The 16,397-nt window shown below is 42.4% G+C and overlaps 1 protein-coding gene across 4 annotated transcripts in view; it reads left to right on the top strand.

The window, feature by feature from the left end:
• The window catches only part of PIR (pirin), a 92,576-nt gene that overhangs the window by 18,028 nt on the left and 58,151 nt on the right, over positions 1–16,397 (top strand). For 2 of the 4 annotated variants that reach the window (XM_070603744.1, XM_070603745.1), the window contains exons 4-6: positions 11,083–11,166; positions 12,128–12,154; positions 14,432–14,638. In XM_070603744.1, the coding sequence (XP_070459845.1) occupies positions 11,083–11,166; positions 12,128–12,154; positions 14,432–14,638 (318 nt within the window). The remainder of the gene's footprint in view (positions 1–11,082; positions 11,167–12,127; positions 12,155–14,431; positions 14,639–16,397) is intronic. The other 2 variants (XM_070603746.1, XM_070603747.1) reach the window with 1 other exon arrangement.

Here is a 16,397-nt window from a genome sequence, read left to right as displayed (position 1 = left end):
TGTCACACATAAAATAATGCTTTTTAAGTTAAGACTAAAAATAAGTCCACAATAAATTAACATAGATCATTACATGATAAAAAGCTTCTTGCAAACCTTCCACACTATTAGCAAAACTGCTTCAGGGTTATCTGTCAATAGACTTTTTTTTTTTTGGTGAGGAAGATTGTCCCTGAGCTAACATCTGTGCCGATCTTCCTCTGTTTTGTATGTGGGATGACACCACAGCATGGCATGAAGAGCAGTGTGTAGGTCTGCGCCTGGGATCCCAACCCATGAACCCTGGGCCACTGAAGCAGAGTGTGCAAACTTAACCACTACACCACCGAGCTGGCCCCTCAATAGACTTTTAAATGCAGTGCCTGACCATATGGGATTAAACCCAAGGAAATTTGCCAGACAATAATATTAGCTACCAGCTTTATGGGAAGCTTCCCGTGCCACCCTGAAAAGTAGGATTTGTTAGCCCCTCATTTTACAGATGAAGAAACAGGCTTAGGGAAGTGGTGACTAGTCAAGCTCACACAGCCCATACAGGGCAGGATTCGACGGGCCCATCTGATCCCAGGCCCACACTTGTCCACTCGTCTATGCTACCACTCCTTCTGGAACAGAGTTCCCTTTCTATACAAGTGATGATGTCTCAATACATTGACATGTTCAGATGATTAAAAGATTTTTAATGCCCTTAGAAATGAGATTGCACGGGTGACACAGATCCTAAAACTGTGCACAGTTCTTATTCCCTCTGCTACCCACTCACCGTGGGACCTGATGCTTTCATGGTTCAGGGATCCAAGTTTTCCTACCTGTAAGCACAAAGTAGTACTCTCACTTCTCCTGAACTTCTGGTATAATGATGAAATGGATTAGGTTGGTTGACTGTCTGGATATTTAAGGACAATCATTTAGCTTCATGCAGCCACAGGGAGACCATCTATGATCTAGTAATGACATGATAAGTAACAAAATCTTGTTTTAGTTGCTCATGACCTCTTATTACAACCTAAAAATTCTTTTTCTCCTTCTATATACCTTTTTGCCCTACCCGCCCGACCTTTTCCCCAATATTTCAATCTTTAAGGACCAGCTGGGGGGGCTGCTTTCTCCATGAATTACTCCTCCATGCTTCCAGATCCTTCCTCATCAGAATTAATCTTCTGTTTCCACCGGGACTAATTGTCCATCTCTTGAGCTTTCACTCCTCTTGGCTGCATGTTTTGGTAGTTGATCCCTTGCTAGAGTGGCAGCTCCCTGAGGTGGGGAAGGAGTGATCATTGTGTTCCTCTGGGGTGATTTCTAACTTTCTGTTTATGACATTTTCCCTTGTGCAGGCTGAAATCGAAGAATGAAAGAGAGAGATTAAAAATTACTTGCAAATTTAAAATTTCCTAAATAAAGACAAAAAATTGGCATCCCTGTGTCAGGCTCCCTTATTAGAAAACATTTTATTGCTTCTTGAAGTCCAGAATCCTGAGGACTGTGGCCCAATAACATCAAATACAATGAATGCATTCACTAAAAGTTTGAGAAATTAAATCCTTATGATGAATTGAATCAGGGAATAATAATAATAATGCACCCATCAAAAGGTGTCAGCTGCTTAATTAAATTTAATGTTATTATAATGGAATTTTAACAAAATAATAAAATGAGGTAAATCGACATGATTCCCTTAAATCTCTCTCTGTAAGAGCCCTGTGAGCCCCAAACCTGCCTAGGACCATGTCTGCAAAGGAGCGTTTTCAGGCACTTCATTCTTAGATGTCTGCCCTGTCAGCTTATAGCTGCAGACTGCTGAGCAGAAAAACTTCCCTGTACACCACAACATAGCTCGGCCCTTGATGACTAGACGGCGGCCTGCCACAGGGACACACAGTCTTTAAGCAGAGACAGTGTGCATGTGCTAGAATATATACAGTTATCAGAGGATCTGTTAACAAGACGTATTCCTGGTTTGGTGAGGACTAGTTTTAGAAAAACAGTGAGCACACATCATTAAGAACAGCAGAGGGCACTCTGAAGCAACAATACTTCTAACTACTTACATTTCACCCTCTGGGTGCAGACACAACACTTTTGTATGTGGGACGTTTGGGTCATCATTGAAGTTGGCAAACCATTCCCTTAAGGCCTCGTCAACATAATATGGGAGCTAAAACAATGGACGCGAACACCTTGACCACAGTTTTACATGATGTAGGTGGTATCAATTAAGAAGCTGGCCTGATGATTACATGGGGATCCAGGGGTAGTTTGTCTGAAGAGATTCCCCAAAAGGTTGAATCCTGACTGGGGTTCGAAGAGGAAGGGCATTCCTGACCCTGGGGTTCTAGAAGCAGCTGGAAGGTTCTGAGGGAGTCTTCAATTCAGCTTGTCTGAGTAGCTAGATTTGAGAATATGACCATCATAGAACCTTGATGTGTGTATCAGAAATTTCACTCAGAGTGAAAGGAAAATTAGTAGATTTGGGAGACTTTTGAGAATGGGGGCAACGGAAAAATATATAAGGAAAATTGCTTATAAGTTGGTTGTTCTTTTCTCTGTAGTTAGATGCCATTTGGTAGAACTCTTCAACATCCACACCAAAGGAAGATCCCGTGATCACCCCATCTCAGGATTCTGTGGCTGCCTGTCCTTCCATCAGCCTTTTCTCCAGTTCACCCAGGAACCATAAGGCCTATTCCGAGCTTTCTGTGCAATAGTACAAGGACCCTGTCTTTGCCAGAGATAGCCAGTTTGCCTAAAGCCCTCTCAGCTGGCAGTCCTGGCTGCTCTTGCAACTCCCGTCAGATCTCTCCTCAAAGGCAAGCACTTTGCTCACGACACGTACATTCTTGCCAAGACACTGTCAGCTTTTGTGCAGCAACATGGGAGGGTGAAAATAGTTTTAGTCTCAGAGGCAGAAAATGCTAATTTAGGACCTTGCTCTGCTATTATTAACAGTGTAACACACTAAGCCACACTGTTGTCATCGATAGCATGTAGATAATAATATATTCCCAGGATCAGATGCTTTTTATACGCCAAAATGCTATGCAAATGCAAGATGCTGCTATTCATTCATTCATTCAACAGATCTTTAGTGCCACCTAGACACTATTCTAGATGAGCAAAAAAAAAAAAGTCCCTGCTTTCATGGAGGTTACATTCTCTTAGGGAAGACAGATAATAAAGGAATAACCAAATAATTACATAAAATATATCCCATAGTAGAAAAGCTAGGAAGAAGAAACAAATCAGGGTGGGAGGATAAAGAACAGATTGATCAGTTAGATGGGCCAGTTGGGGATGGCCTCTCTTAGGCAGTGACGTTTGAACAGAGGCCTGAATGAAGTGAGGAAGTGAACCATGAGAATATCGGGGGACTACATTCCAGGAAGCACGAGGGAGCACCTGAGGGAGGATCTAGGGCGGGATCTCTGCCCGCGGAAGTGTGGCAGACATGCTGATTCTAGAACTTACCAAACACTTCTTATGTGCCAGGGGCTTTGCACATATTACCTCATTTAGTCGTCACCGTGCTCTGTGAGCTCACCTCCTAGGTCCATGCTGTACGTGAAGAAACTGAGCCTCCAAGAAGTTAAAGGACATCATCCCACATCTCACACCTGCTCAGTGGCAAACCTGAGACTCTAACCAGGGCCCCAAAGCCAGAGTGGTTCTCCGAGACAGGGCCACACCAGCAGGGGGCGGTGTGGCGGGAGTCCCTGAAACATTGGTGCCTCTGCAGGATTGTGGCAGGAAATGTCGAGGAAGGGCCCAGTAGAGCTTTAAAATGTTTGGATTTGCCTGTTGGCTGATTACCTAAACCGTATTGGTTATCTTTCCCGTTTTGTTAAAACCACCTTTTGGCACTTGTGAAGGTGTGTATGTGGGGTCGAGATTGGATGAGCCAGTTTAGTGGGGGTGATTTTCCAGGTTTCTCAGTGATTGCTCAAGTCACTAAAACATTTTTGTCAAGTAACTTGGGTCCTTAACTGTATGGATTCAAATGTTATGTTTCTATCCTTGAAGACCAGTTAGCAGCTTCTATTATGCAATATGTCCCTTGCCGGCCTCTCTCATCAGCCATGACCTCAACTCCTGTTTTTGTTTTGTTTTTCTCTTTTTCCTACTCAGCTACCAATAGAAAAAGAGCCATCCATTTAGGGCAAATGGAAATTAGAAGAAAACATAGGGGTTTTTTTCCTATAATATAAACATTTTGCTTTAATGAGGAAGTCTTGCATCTATAAGAATGAATGAGGTCATCACACTCTTCCTTCTAAATACCAGCCAGAAGGAAACAACAAACTATATTCTGTCTTATGCTATAATTCTTCAGAATTAATTTATAGCTCCTTGTGGTACGTCTTTCGTAAATTTCACAATGCAGGTGACACTTTTCTTTTATTATTATTGTGGGCTGTGTCCGTCTCCTCCCAAACACAAATACACGAGGAAATCAAAACTGACAAGGAAGCAAAAGTATTTAGTAAAGACCCAAGGAAAGTTTAGGACTAGAAGGAGGAAAGGACAAAGCAGGACCAGGAAGCATGTCAAGTCTTTAAGAAAACACCTGTTTCAGATTACAGATTTCTCAATTAGGTACACACAACTCTTGAGCTTAAACGTAACACCCACAATTCCCTGAACCGCCCACAGCAGTTCTCCAGGTGTTTGCGATTATGTAATGTCCCCAAAATCATCTGGATTGTGTCAACTCTCAGAAGTACAGCTTGAGTCTAAAAAAAATCCGTCGGCAAGCATTAATTTATACTTAAGATCTCAGTGTAGCACTTTCAGCACTTAGCAAAAATAAATAAAATAACAGATAAATAAAAGGTCAATAGTTTCCTTGGTTCCTGATTTTTTCCCCAAAGGCTAAAAGTATGGTTTTTGCTTTAAGTAATAAAAGGCAGGCGTTATGGACTCAGTAAAGCTTCATTGACCAGACTTCTCTAATTCAGATTTTTTAGTTATTTAGAATGGGAGAAATGATGTTTACTTTTATATTACCAGAGAAAAAAGGACATCCACACTGCAAAAGTGGAGGAAAAGGGGAGATAACTGTCTTCTTAATCCTTTCGAAAAAGTGTTGGAATTGCTCTCTGAAGTAAAATTTGCAAAAAAATAAAAATAAAAAACCCTTTCTTAGTGTCCACGTAAATTTTCATTTTTAAATGAGTCACGCTCACCGCAATTTACTTTTTAAAGTTGCCTGACATAGTTTTTTAGATGATTAACAGCTTGAAAGCCCTTCGGCTTGGATAGTTGAAAAACATTTGGGGATGGAAAAGAATATGATCTGAAAGAGGCTCCTGTGAGAACCCAAAGACGAGCTTCAGCCCAAACAGAATGAAGACTGCCGTTATTATGCAGTTATTTTAATTAAAAATGCATGCGTCACAGGAAAAGGAAAGCAATTCTAGACGCTGATCCTTATAGTTTGGCTGTTAGTTTGAAATTTGGAAGCTTTTTATTTGTCCCCTTAAATTTGTAAGCTTTGTATAGGGTCCCAAGTACTTAATTCCTATTCTGGCATGAGTGCCCTCCATAGTAATTCCAGGTCTTTCCCACCTACTAATATATTAAAGTTGGGGCTAACTATGTTGTCCTCACACATAACACGGATTTTCTTCTGATTCTTGGTGTCTTCCTTATGTCTCACTGCCTTCCTATCCAGCCCAGTTCACCTGAACAGGGGACAAATATTCACCAGCTTCTATGCAGAATAAAGCACATCACTTATTTTCATTCACTGATTAGTGGCAGCATCTTTATATTTTTCCAAAATAAAAAATGGTTTCCATTGTAAAAAAGTAAACTACTCATTCCAGAAAATGCAAACCAACAGAAAAGTGGAAAGAAGATATCAAAACGCACCTGCACTTCCACCATCTGGAGATGACCACTGTTCATGTTTTGGTGTATGTCTGTCCAGGCACCTCCATGCATACCCGAACATGACTGCATACAATTTTATTTAAATGAATTCATGTAAATGAATCATTGCATTTGATCTGTTTAAATAAAATTTCTGTTCTGTAGCCTTTTTTTGATTAAATAATATTTCATTTTTCTGCGTCAGTAAATAAAGATGTATATTACTTTTTAACAGTTGTATAGTATTCCCTTGTCTAGCTATTACCATAATTTAGCTAAGTTACCCTATTAATGCATCATCCAGATTATTCCTGTCTTTTTGCTATTGTAATAAGCATTTCAAAAGTAGATTTGTGCAGACATTTTGTATTTTTGTTGTCTCCTTAGACTTAAATCGTGGAAGTGTATTTTTTGCATTTAAATCCTTAATCCGTCTGGAACACGTTTCTGTACCTAGTGAGGACTTACTGTCTCTTCTTATATGGTCAGCAGATTGTTCTAACACCATTTATTGGAAAATGCATTCTTGCCCCACTGCTTTGAAATCGCTGTCATCATGTATTAATTTCCCATACAATTGGAGCTTTTCTAGTCCCATGCCAATGTTGCACTGTTGCCATTACTATAACAAGTTCCCAGGTGGGGATTTTAGACTTAAAACCTATGTATTAGTTAGTGTTCTCCAGAGAAACAGAACTAATAGGATATATATAGATAGATATAAGAGGAGATTTATTGTAGGAATTGGCTCACAAGATTATGGAGACTGAGAAGTCTCAGGAGCTGCCATCTGCAAGCTGGAGACCCAGGAAAGCCAGTAGTATACAGTCATGTGTCGCATAACGATGGGGACACATTCTGAGAAATGTGGCATTAGGCGATTTTGTCATTGTGTGAACATCATAGAGTGTACTTACACAAACCTAGATGCTATAGCCTACTACACACCTAGGCTTTATGGTACTAATCTTATGGGACCACCATCATGTATGTATTGTTGACCAAAACGTCATTATACGACACAGGACTGTAATTCAGTGTGAGGCCCCAGGACTGAGGACCAGGGGGGCTGCTGGTGAAAGTCGTGGAGTCCAAAGGCCCGAGAACCGGGAGCTCTGATGTCTGAGGGCAGGAGAAGATGGATGTCCCAGCTCAAGCAGAGAGAGTGAATTTGCCTTTCCTTTGTCTTTTTGTTCTGTTCAGGCCCTCAACGGATTGGATGATGCCCACCCTCATTGGTGAGGGCCGTCTTCTTTACTCAGTCTGCAGCTTCAAATGCTAATCCTTCCAGAAACACTTTCACAGACCCGCCCAGGAATACCATTTTGCCAGCTATCTGAGTATCCCTTAGCCCAGTCAAGTTGACATAAAATTAGCCATCACAACCTAGAACCTCCAATTTCTGTAGCTGTCTGGCTGTCACCTGCTGGGGTAAAGGTTGTTGCCCAGGCCATGCTGTACACAGTATACCTCAATGACATTGTTCTGCAGGAAGAAACATGGAGAGTCTTCAAGTCAGCCAGCCCTGATTTGCACTGTAGTAAGTGTTCTATAAATATTTGGATTCAAGAACTGGCACCAAATAAAGTTAGCTCAAGAAGAGATGGGTTTATTATAAGACTACTATGTAAGATTTCAACAGCATGACAGTAGCAGGTCTTTCATTGCCCTTAGTTTGGGGTATGAGGAGGCATGATAAATCATGGCCTGTTTTCCCAGCCTGAATTCTGAACCAATGGAGAAGATAAAAGTAAGAAAGGTGGGAGACAGAAATATACCTTTATTTCTGATAAAGCTGATATTAGAGAATATGGCTTACATCTGCAGGCGGCTGGGCTTCCGAATATTGTACCTGAAACTTAAGCACATCTTATTTGGATCTCACTGGTGGTGCTGGACCCCTGCAGGCCACCGCCATGGGGGCTGGGCCCTCTCACAGAGGCAAAGAGCAGAAGGGAACAGTTGCTTCCTGTGGACAGGCTGATTCCCAGAGAGGAAGGGGTTCAGCTGTGCAAGTGCAGTTTCTTCTTTCAAGTCCACCAATCAGATTAAGTTGTCCTCTCCCCACTATGGAAGGCTGGGCGAGGTATAGCAAGAGGTGAGGAGAGCTCATGTCAATGGAGTACCCTCCGTGGGGAAGGATATATCAAAAAGGGCAGTGGAGGGTTTTCCTAACTCCGTGTGGAACATCGTGCCCTGGTTTAATCAGCTGCAGCTGATGGAGCAGGAGTCACGTGATATAGGTCAGGACATGGCTGTGGGAGGACACGGTCATGGCTAAATCTAGTATAGCACTGTGATTGGTTTTATTTCTTGGCCCCTTCTCATCTCTCTAGGCTTATCTCTTGCCATTGCCATTGCTTGAATGAGCCATGCTTCTCTCTCACTTCTCAGTCTTCTCTTATGCCCGGAATACACTTCTGGGCCACCTTCACCACCATCTTTTTTTGTCTAGCTTATTCCCATCCCTCCTTTAGCTCTCACCTACACTGAGAAGCTTTGCCTTATGTACAAGTGTGAATTAAATACCTTCCTGTTCTCCTCACAGTACCTTATACTCACCCAACGGGACACTGATTCCTTATTTTATTCCTGATTACTCTGTCTTCCACATGAGAATGTAAGCTCGTGAAGACAATCACTGTATCTGTCTTCTCCATTGGAAGACCTCAATGACTATTTGTTCAATGAATTCATAAATGAATGCTGTTGGTGAACTTGCCTTCTTAATTTTTTATTTTAAAATTCTTTTGTCGTAGGTTTTATATCTGTGAATTGGTCATATTTTGGCTGTTTCTAAATATACAAATGTATAGGAAAAATGGTCAAAAACCCACTGCCACTTATGATTTATAAAACAACTTTTTGAATTTTCATATGAAAAAGATCAGTTAGGTCTACATTTTATATCTTAGGATAAAGCAAAAGCACAGACTACAAAAGCGATCTGGCCTAGACATACATAATGGGTTCTGGTATGGAGGAGGAAGTAATTTTATTTGTGTAAAACAGCAATATCTGATGTGTATGCTGAGAACTTCATAAATATTTTCTCTTCTCTCACCTCTTGGTTAAATTTTTTTGTTATTCTTTCTTGTTTAAATATAATGATATTTTGACTCTGTTTCTTTTTGTGATTTTAGAGAGTTGTGGTTTGTAAGTAAGAAGCATTTTTTTAAGAACTGATTTGAATTGTTATTTAGTTGAATGGATCTTTGAGTGAAAATTAGATCTGGCTTACATAATTACAAGAGATGCTTGGATTTTAATTGCAGACTGCATTTTCTCATTCACTCATTTAATGGTGATTAAATAGAATTTTGAAGTAAAATTTCCAAGATTAGAAAGGATAAACACATTAAGCTGTAAAGAAAACATTGGGAGAGCTAGAATATGAAAACTTCATCCGGTAACGTAAAGGTTCGAAATTGTTACTTGTAGGCCTGAGGCGTGGTTACAGATAAACATGGTTTTGCACACGCCTTTCAGATCTGCTTAGGCTAGTTGATATTTCTTGTTGGAATTACAGATGGATTTCATAAATGTGTACAAAATGAACAAAATGGATGGTCAAATCTAAAGAGTTATATAGAGAGAGCCCATACCTTGATGCATACACAAGATTTTTTTTTTTGAGGAAGCTTAGCCCTGAACTAACTACTGCCAGTCCTCCTCTTTTTTGCTGAGGAAGCCTGGCCCTGAGCTAACATCCATGCCCATCTTCCTCTACTTTATACGTGGGATGCCTACCACAGCATGGCGTGCAAAGTGGTGCCATGTCCGCACCCGGGGTCCGAACCGGCGAACCCCGGGCCGCCGAGAAGCGGAACGTGCGAACTTAACCACTGCACCACCGGGCTGGCCCATACACAACATTTTAAGCTTTAAGTATTAAATTGTATATTTCAAATAACAATGTTACCACATCCCTGGGGTAGTTTAAAATTCTAAGTATTTGGGGGTCTTTTTAATCTTTGTTTGTTAGGATAACCACAATAGCTTTAAAAATGAGAATTTTAAGAGTTGCTTGATTTTTCCTTTTAGTAAAATAATGTAATAAGAAGGGCTGAATTTTCTCCTCTTTAGAGTTGGTGACATCTCATTCTACCAAAAGGTACTGTGATTGCAGAGGGTCCTGGTAAGGTTTTGCTCCCCACACAAAATGCTTACCAGAGCTGACTACTGATTTCCAAATTTGTTTATCCAGATCAGCATTGTCAAATAGAACTTTCTGTAAAGACAGAAATGTTCTGTAATCTGCGCTGTCCACTATGGCAGCCACTAGCCACATGGGGCTCTTGAGTACTTAAATGTGGCTAATACAACTTAGGAGCTAAATTTTTGATTTTGTTCAATTTTATTATTATTTGTGTGTGTTTGAGGAAGATTAGCCCTGAGCTAACATCTGTACCAATCTTCCTCTACTTTGTATGTGGGTCGCTGCTACAGCATGGCTGATGAGTAGAGTATGTCTGCGCCTGGGATTCGAACCTGCAAACCCTGGGCTCCAGAAGTGTGTATGAAACTCCAACTACTTGGCCATGGGTCCGGCCCCCAATTTTGTTTAGTTTTAAGTAATTTAAACTTAAACAGCCACATGTGGCTAGTGGCTACTCTATTGGACAACACAGCATTTCTTTCCACTTCTAGATTTAGTATGGGCATGCTGCTGGAAAAGTTGACTTTAATTTGCATGAATTCATTTGATGTGTTTCACCAACATTTATCAAGCACCTAGTGAGTTTGTGTGCCTGGTGTCAGAAATACATTTCCTTTGGATTTCTTAAATCAGCTTTTAGGGAAAGATGTGGAGACCTGAGATCTGTCATCCTACACAGCTGAGTGAACATGGCCTTGGTAACAGGGCCCCTGCTGTTTCAACAGGAGCTGCCTCTCTTTCACCCTGAGCTCCAGGACCCATGGCAGGGCCATTGCCTGCCAGGCTGAGGGGATAAGTGGGGGCTCCTCTCACCTGGCTGTGAGCTCTGGCATGGCTCAGGGCTGCATCTGCCCAAAGGAAGGGGCTCCTGTTTGAAATTCTCTCAAAGGCGTTGTATGGGCTAGCACAGCCCTTTCACTGAGATTCATTCCCTCAGCTTGCCCTTCTGGCTTAGCTGCTCCTGACACTTTCCTCAACACATTTCTATGGAAAAATTGAACAACTCTTCACAGCTACCCAACATCTACTTTTTCTTCTGCTTATTCTTTTCAAAGGTGTCTTACCTCCTGGAAGGGGGAAGCATGGCCCATGAAGATTTCTGTGGACACGTTGGTCAAATGAACCCAGGAGACCTGCAGGTATGGGCAAGGAAAAGGAATTGCTGATGGTTTAATAGTCTTTGGGTGTGCATGCTTGATCTCACCCACTTCCAGCACATTCGTGCTTTCCTTCCTCCCTCTGTTAGATCCTTGACCTCTCCTTTTCTAGGGATCCTTCCACTCAGCCTGGAAGTCTGCACAGGTCTCTTATATTCTTCTCTCACGCTTCCCTTGATGCCCTCAATCACTTTTTAGCTCCCACCTAGTCTTTTTCTTACATTTCTCAAACGAGGAATCAAGAGTGACTGTCTCAACTTCCTTATCTTCCATTTCATCTTCCACTCACCGAAATCAGAGTTGGTCTCTCACCAGCCCCAAAACCTTTACTGAAGCTGTTCAAGTAATGGTCACTCCTGATGTCCTAATTGCCAAATTCATTGCACCAGTTTCAGTCCTCATCTTTCTAGACCTTTCTGCTCCATTTGAGACAATTTACTGTTTATCTTCCAACTCATTTACAGGGGTAGGTATTGTCACTTAAGACGGTGACCCAAACCCTGCCACCATCCTAGTCTTGTCTGAGACGTGTTACAATTAAAATCCCCGGGAAATGCTTGCATCATCTTTGCCCATTTTGTAAGTCTGAACTCTATATCATATACTTTCTGGGATCATTTGCATATTTTGTGGAATGAAAACTGCAAATATTTGAATCGTAATGTTTCAATAAACATAAAATTTATAGACAGAAAAGCAAAAGGACAAAGAGTTGTGGCCAAAAGTCAACAGTATCCTCTCACTGCAGCAAGACATAAAGTGGAGGCTGCCCAGAGTGGTAGATGAGATGGCTGGTGTGTCCTGACCAGGGAACTGGCAATTCCCTTGCCTTCAGGCTGCCTCTGCAGTTGTACCTGTTAGGTGCTGGTCAACACCTCTCCTACCATTAGAATTTCACATTTGATTAGAATAACAATTGCATCATGTCTTTCTGTTTATTCAGCATTTCCGTATGCATGATCTCTCTAAGGTAAGTATTTTTTTTTACCTCCTTCTAAAAATGAAAGAATGGGGATTTAAAGAGTTAAAAAAATGATGTCCACAGCTTCAGAGGTATTAAATGATGAGGTTGGAGAGAGAACCTTGTTCTCCCCCTCCAAATCCAATGGGTGAGCCATTTAAAGAAAGGTATTGCCAAACTAGATGATATCTGAAAAAGAAAAACCAAGGTATGAAAGGCAGATTGAACATACGGAGAGATGAACTGTTAACAGGAAAATGCTTAAAAGTGAGAAGAGAAGTCTGAGGAACACCAGTAGCGCTCGTCAGATAGAAGTAGTGCAGCATGGGAGGATGTTTAGATTTACTTTCTATTGCATTAGAGCAGGAGTCAGCAAATGTTTTCTATAATGGCCAGATAGTAAATATTCTAGGCTTCGCAGGTCATATGGTCAGTAGTAACACTCAACTCTGCCTTTACAGCAGGAAAGCAGACAGACAGTGTGTCAGTGAATGGGTGTGTCTGTGCCAATAAAACTTTAGGTATAAAATCAAGTGGCAGGTGGGATTTGGCCTGTGGGCTGTAATTTGCAGACTCCTGTACTAGAAGGTTTCATCAGCCTTATCAAATGGAAGACAGAGGGAAGTCTCTTTAGATTTAGTGAAAGAAAGAAAGAAATCTCTAAAATATGCACTGGCCTTCTTTCAGATCCTTGAACTGCTCATTCTTGTCTCAGTCTTTTACATGCCGTTCCCTTTGTATGGAATCTCTTCCCCTTCCCCTGGTCAATTCTTGCTCCTTGTTTGGGTCTCAGACTGAAGGCTGATGCCTTGAATGAGCAGACCATTTCCTTTGCTCTCACAGGAGCCTATCATTCTCCACAGCGCCAAGCACAATCCTAAGATCAATAATTATTTGTGTAATTGTTTAAGGATTGTTTAAGTTACGAGGGCCGTGTGGAAGATGCTGTTTTGGCTTGCCCTGTAGCCCTTTGACCCAGCTCTGAATTCACATGGTCACAGTCCCCACGTGTGTGCATGGCTCCCCATCTCCAGTGCTGCTACTCTGCCTGAGAGCTTTCTCGAGCCCAGTACTTGGCAGTCTGCAGCCCGGATGTGCCAAGGATTTACACCGCCAGGGGGACTCTCGTCAGTGAGGGATGGGAGTCGGTGGATAAACACCCTAGCCTCCCCTCCTCTCCAGCCAACCATTCTCAAATGCATCTTCTACATGGTTCCCAGGGGAATTGCGCCCCAGGTGCCCACGGGTGTAGCTCGCTCATTAACACTCCTTTTTGGCTTTCTCCCTCACCTAGCTCACTCTTCCCTACTCTTCCCTGCTTGTGCTTTCTGCATCACTTTCCAAATAAACTACCTGCACTTAAGTCCTTGTCTCAGGATCTTCTGTGGGAGAACCCAAGCTAAGATGGGCAGGAAACCTATCTGTTAAGTTCCATCCCTTCATCCTCTGATCTCAAGGTTAGTGTCTGAGGCTGGCCCCTGATATGCTCTTAAAGAAGAAGTAAATGCATGCTTGAAGAATTTGCGCAACAGTGGAGGCAATAACTGTTTCTCTAAGTAGTGAGGGCTCCATTACCGGACTTGAGCAAGCAGAGACTCAAGTCAATCTTCCGTGGTGTAGTGGATACTGTGGACCTCTGTGTGTATCTCTAGGCCCATGCCTGTATCGTCCAGCTGCTGATGGCTCACAGCTGCATCCCGCCCTGGGCACTGCCCTCTGCTGCAGCAACTGCCTCTCTCAAGGTTGTACTCCCTACGAAGGGGTGGAGCATGGTCAGTGGTTTGCTGATGTGGAGATAGAAAAGCTCAGCAATCTTGCCTCAATGTGGGACAATTCAGAAGGTTCATCCAACTCTAGAGCTCCCTGTTGGCTTGGCTGAGGCTTCTGTTAGAACTGCGTTGCTGCTTGGCTTCTCCCCCTGCCCAGTCCTGCTTTTTTCACTTCTGAAGGAGTATGTCCTGCGAGCACTCCCCAATGTGCTATCTGCCTGCAACTCCCCATCTCAGAGCTCAATCAAAGGCCCAGGGATGCCAAAGAGGATTCTTCCATTTGTGTGAACTTTGGATCTGACGCTTTGATTTCAAATGAGGAAGCATGGGAAGCGTTTGGGAAACTGGGAAGGGCTTCAGCAGTTGTCACTGTTGTTTTGTTATTCCTCATGACGCCCAGGCACTCTGAAAGCAGCACTTGTAAGGTGCCTCAGTTAGTTACTGTGTCATACTCGTCTCACCCGCAGACTTGTTATAGGGGGCTTACATTTCCTTCTTGTTGATCTGGTGTTTGCAGTGGATGACTGCGGGCCGGGGCATTCTGCACGCTGAGATGCCTTGCTCAGAGGAGCCAGCCCATGGCCTCCAACTGTGGGTTAATTTGAGGAGCTCAGAGAAGATGGTGGAGCCTCAGTACCAGGAACTGAAAAGTAAAGAAATCCCTAAACCCAGTAAGGATGGTGTGACAGTTGCTGTCATTTCTGGAGAAGCCCTGGGAATAAAGGTAAGCCGTGCTGTCATGTGTTTGTGAAAACAGAGGTGTAGGATGACATAGGCTGGCCCCATCTGGGTCAGCAGCTCTCACTGGGTTTATCACAGTTTATGTCCCATGGGATGGACTTGCTTCCTAAGTATCGGAATAAGTGGAACCTAAGGGAACCCAGAAATTTTTTACCACATGCAAACCCATAGAGTTTGGAAAATTACGAGAAAGCAAGCTCATATAAAAAACTTAGTCCAAAAGCAATTTTCAAGGTACATCTTAATATGCATACAGTTTTTGCCTATTTCTTTTTGCTTATAGTGCAATTTTGTGGCTCCTTGGTACTGCGAGATCGGTACCTTTAAGAAACAAACAGAAAACAAAACCAACTCCACTGCCTGAAAATTTATTCAAATTATTTATTCCCAACTTAGTAAGTATGGAAAGCACACAACTACATCATAGAAAGTTTTTTTAAAACATTAACATGAACATTTATCTAACCCATATAAACACCATGCCCTGTACATTCTTCTCAACTGAGACTTTATAATATTTAGATTTAGAGTCCCACCTTTAATCAAATAAGATCAATTTAGGCTAAAGATGATGAGCAGATTTGTGGTAGGAAAAGCATATGGCAAATACTGTGTTAATTGCACACCAGAACTGCTGCTGGGGAGGCCAAGTTCCTCACGCCAGATGGTTCGAGGTACTGGCCAGCTAGGTAGTGAGCTGGGTAGTGCAGTTTCTTAGGTGAGGTTTCCCAAAAGCAGACCCTGAGATGAGAATTCGTGTGCAAGTGATTTTAAAGGAAGTGCCCCTACGGGAACAGAGAAACAAACCAGGACAGGGAAGGGAAGGGAGCCAAGCAAGGGTGCCATCTCAGGCAAAGTCCCACAAGAGATGGAGACTGGAGGATCAGTCTGCCTCTGAGTTGTCCCGACCCACCCTGGGCAAGGGAGCTGGGCTTTCATGCTCCTTTACCCCAAGTCATTACTTATGGCCATTGAGTGTGGGATAGGGGGCACAGACCTGGTCGCACGAATCCTTGGAGTTCACAACTGCTTCTCATTTATAGAACACAATGCAAATTTGATGTCGGAACTGGTTCCAATTACAGGCAGAAGGACATTTTAAAGCACTTCCAAGCAGCAGACCGCATGGTCTTGCAATCACAACTAAGAATTAGAGACCAGAGGTAATGTTTTAACTTTGTAAAATCATGTTTTAGTAGCTGCTGGCCTCTCTTTTTTCTTCTTGTCAAGTAAAATCTTTGAAGTGAATTGCGTTCTCCCAAGTAAATGATCAGACTTTACTATGAGAGCGTTTTAATAAGGGGCTCTTGGAACCCTGGGAAGCATTATTTTGAATTTTGAGAGGCAGTGTGGTGCTGTGGTTACCAGCATGGACTCTGGAGACAGGCAGCCTGGATTAGACTCGCCACCATGAACTAGTTGCGTTGCCTTGGACAAGCCACTTAACCTCTCTGCTTCAGTGTCTTCATCCATAAAATGGGCTTGCTGTGAGGATTAAGGAAGTTTTTTATACATTGAGCAATCAAAACGGCGCCAGATACGTTGTAAGCACCACATAAGCACTAGCTGTTCTTCTTCTTCTTATTATTTGATTCCTTTGTGTTAACTTGGGCAGGAAGTGGGCTGAGATTATGTTTGCTGTCTATGCCAAAGGGACTTGCTGGGATTTGGGAAAAGTAATTAACCTGCTCTGAAGAGAAGACACCAGTGAGTCATTGTAAACATGGGGGGACTATTGGCCA

The sequence above is a fragment of the Equus przewalskii genome, chromosome X (genome assembly GCF_037783145.1).
Source record: "Equus przewalskii isolate Varuska chromosome X, EquPr2, whole genome shotgun sequence".
NCBI classification, from domain to species: Eukaryota; Metazoa; Chordata; class Mammalia; order Perissodactyla; family Equidae; genus Equus; species Equus przewalskii.
This window is presented reverse-complemented; position numbering and strand designations above follow the sequence as displayed.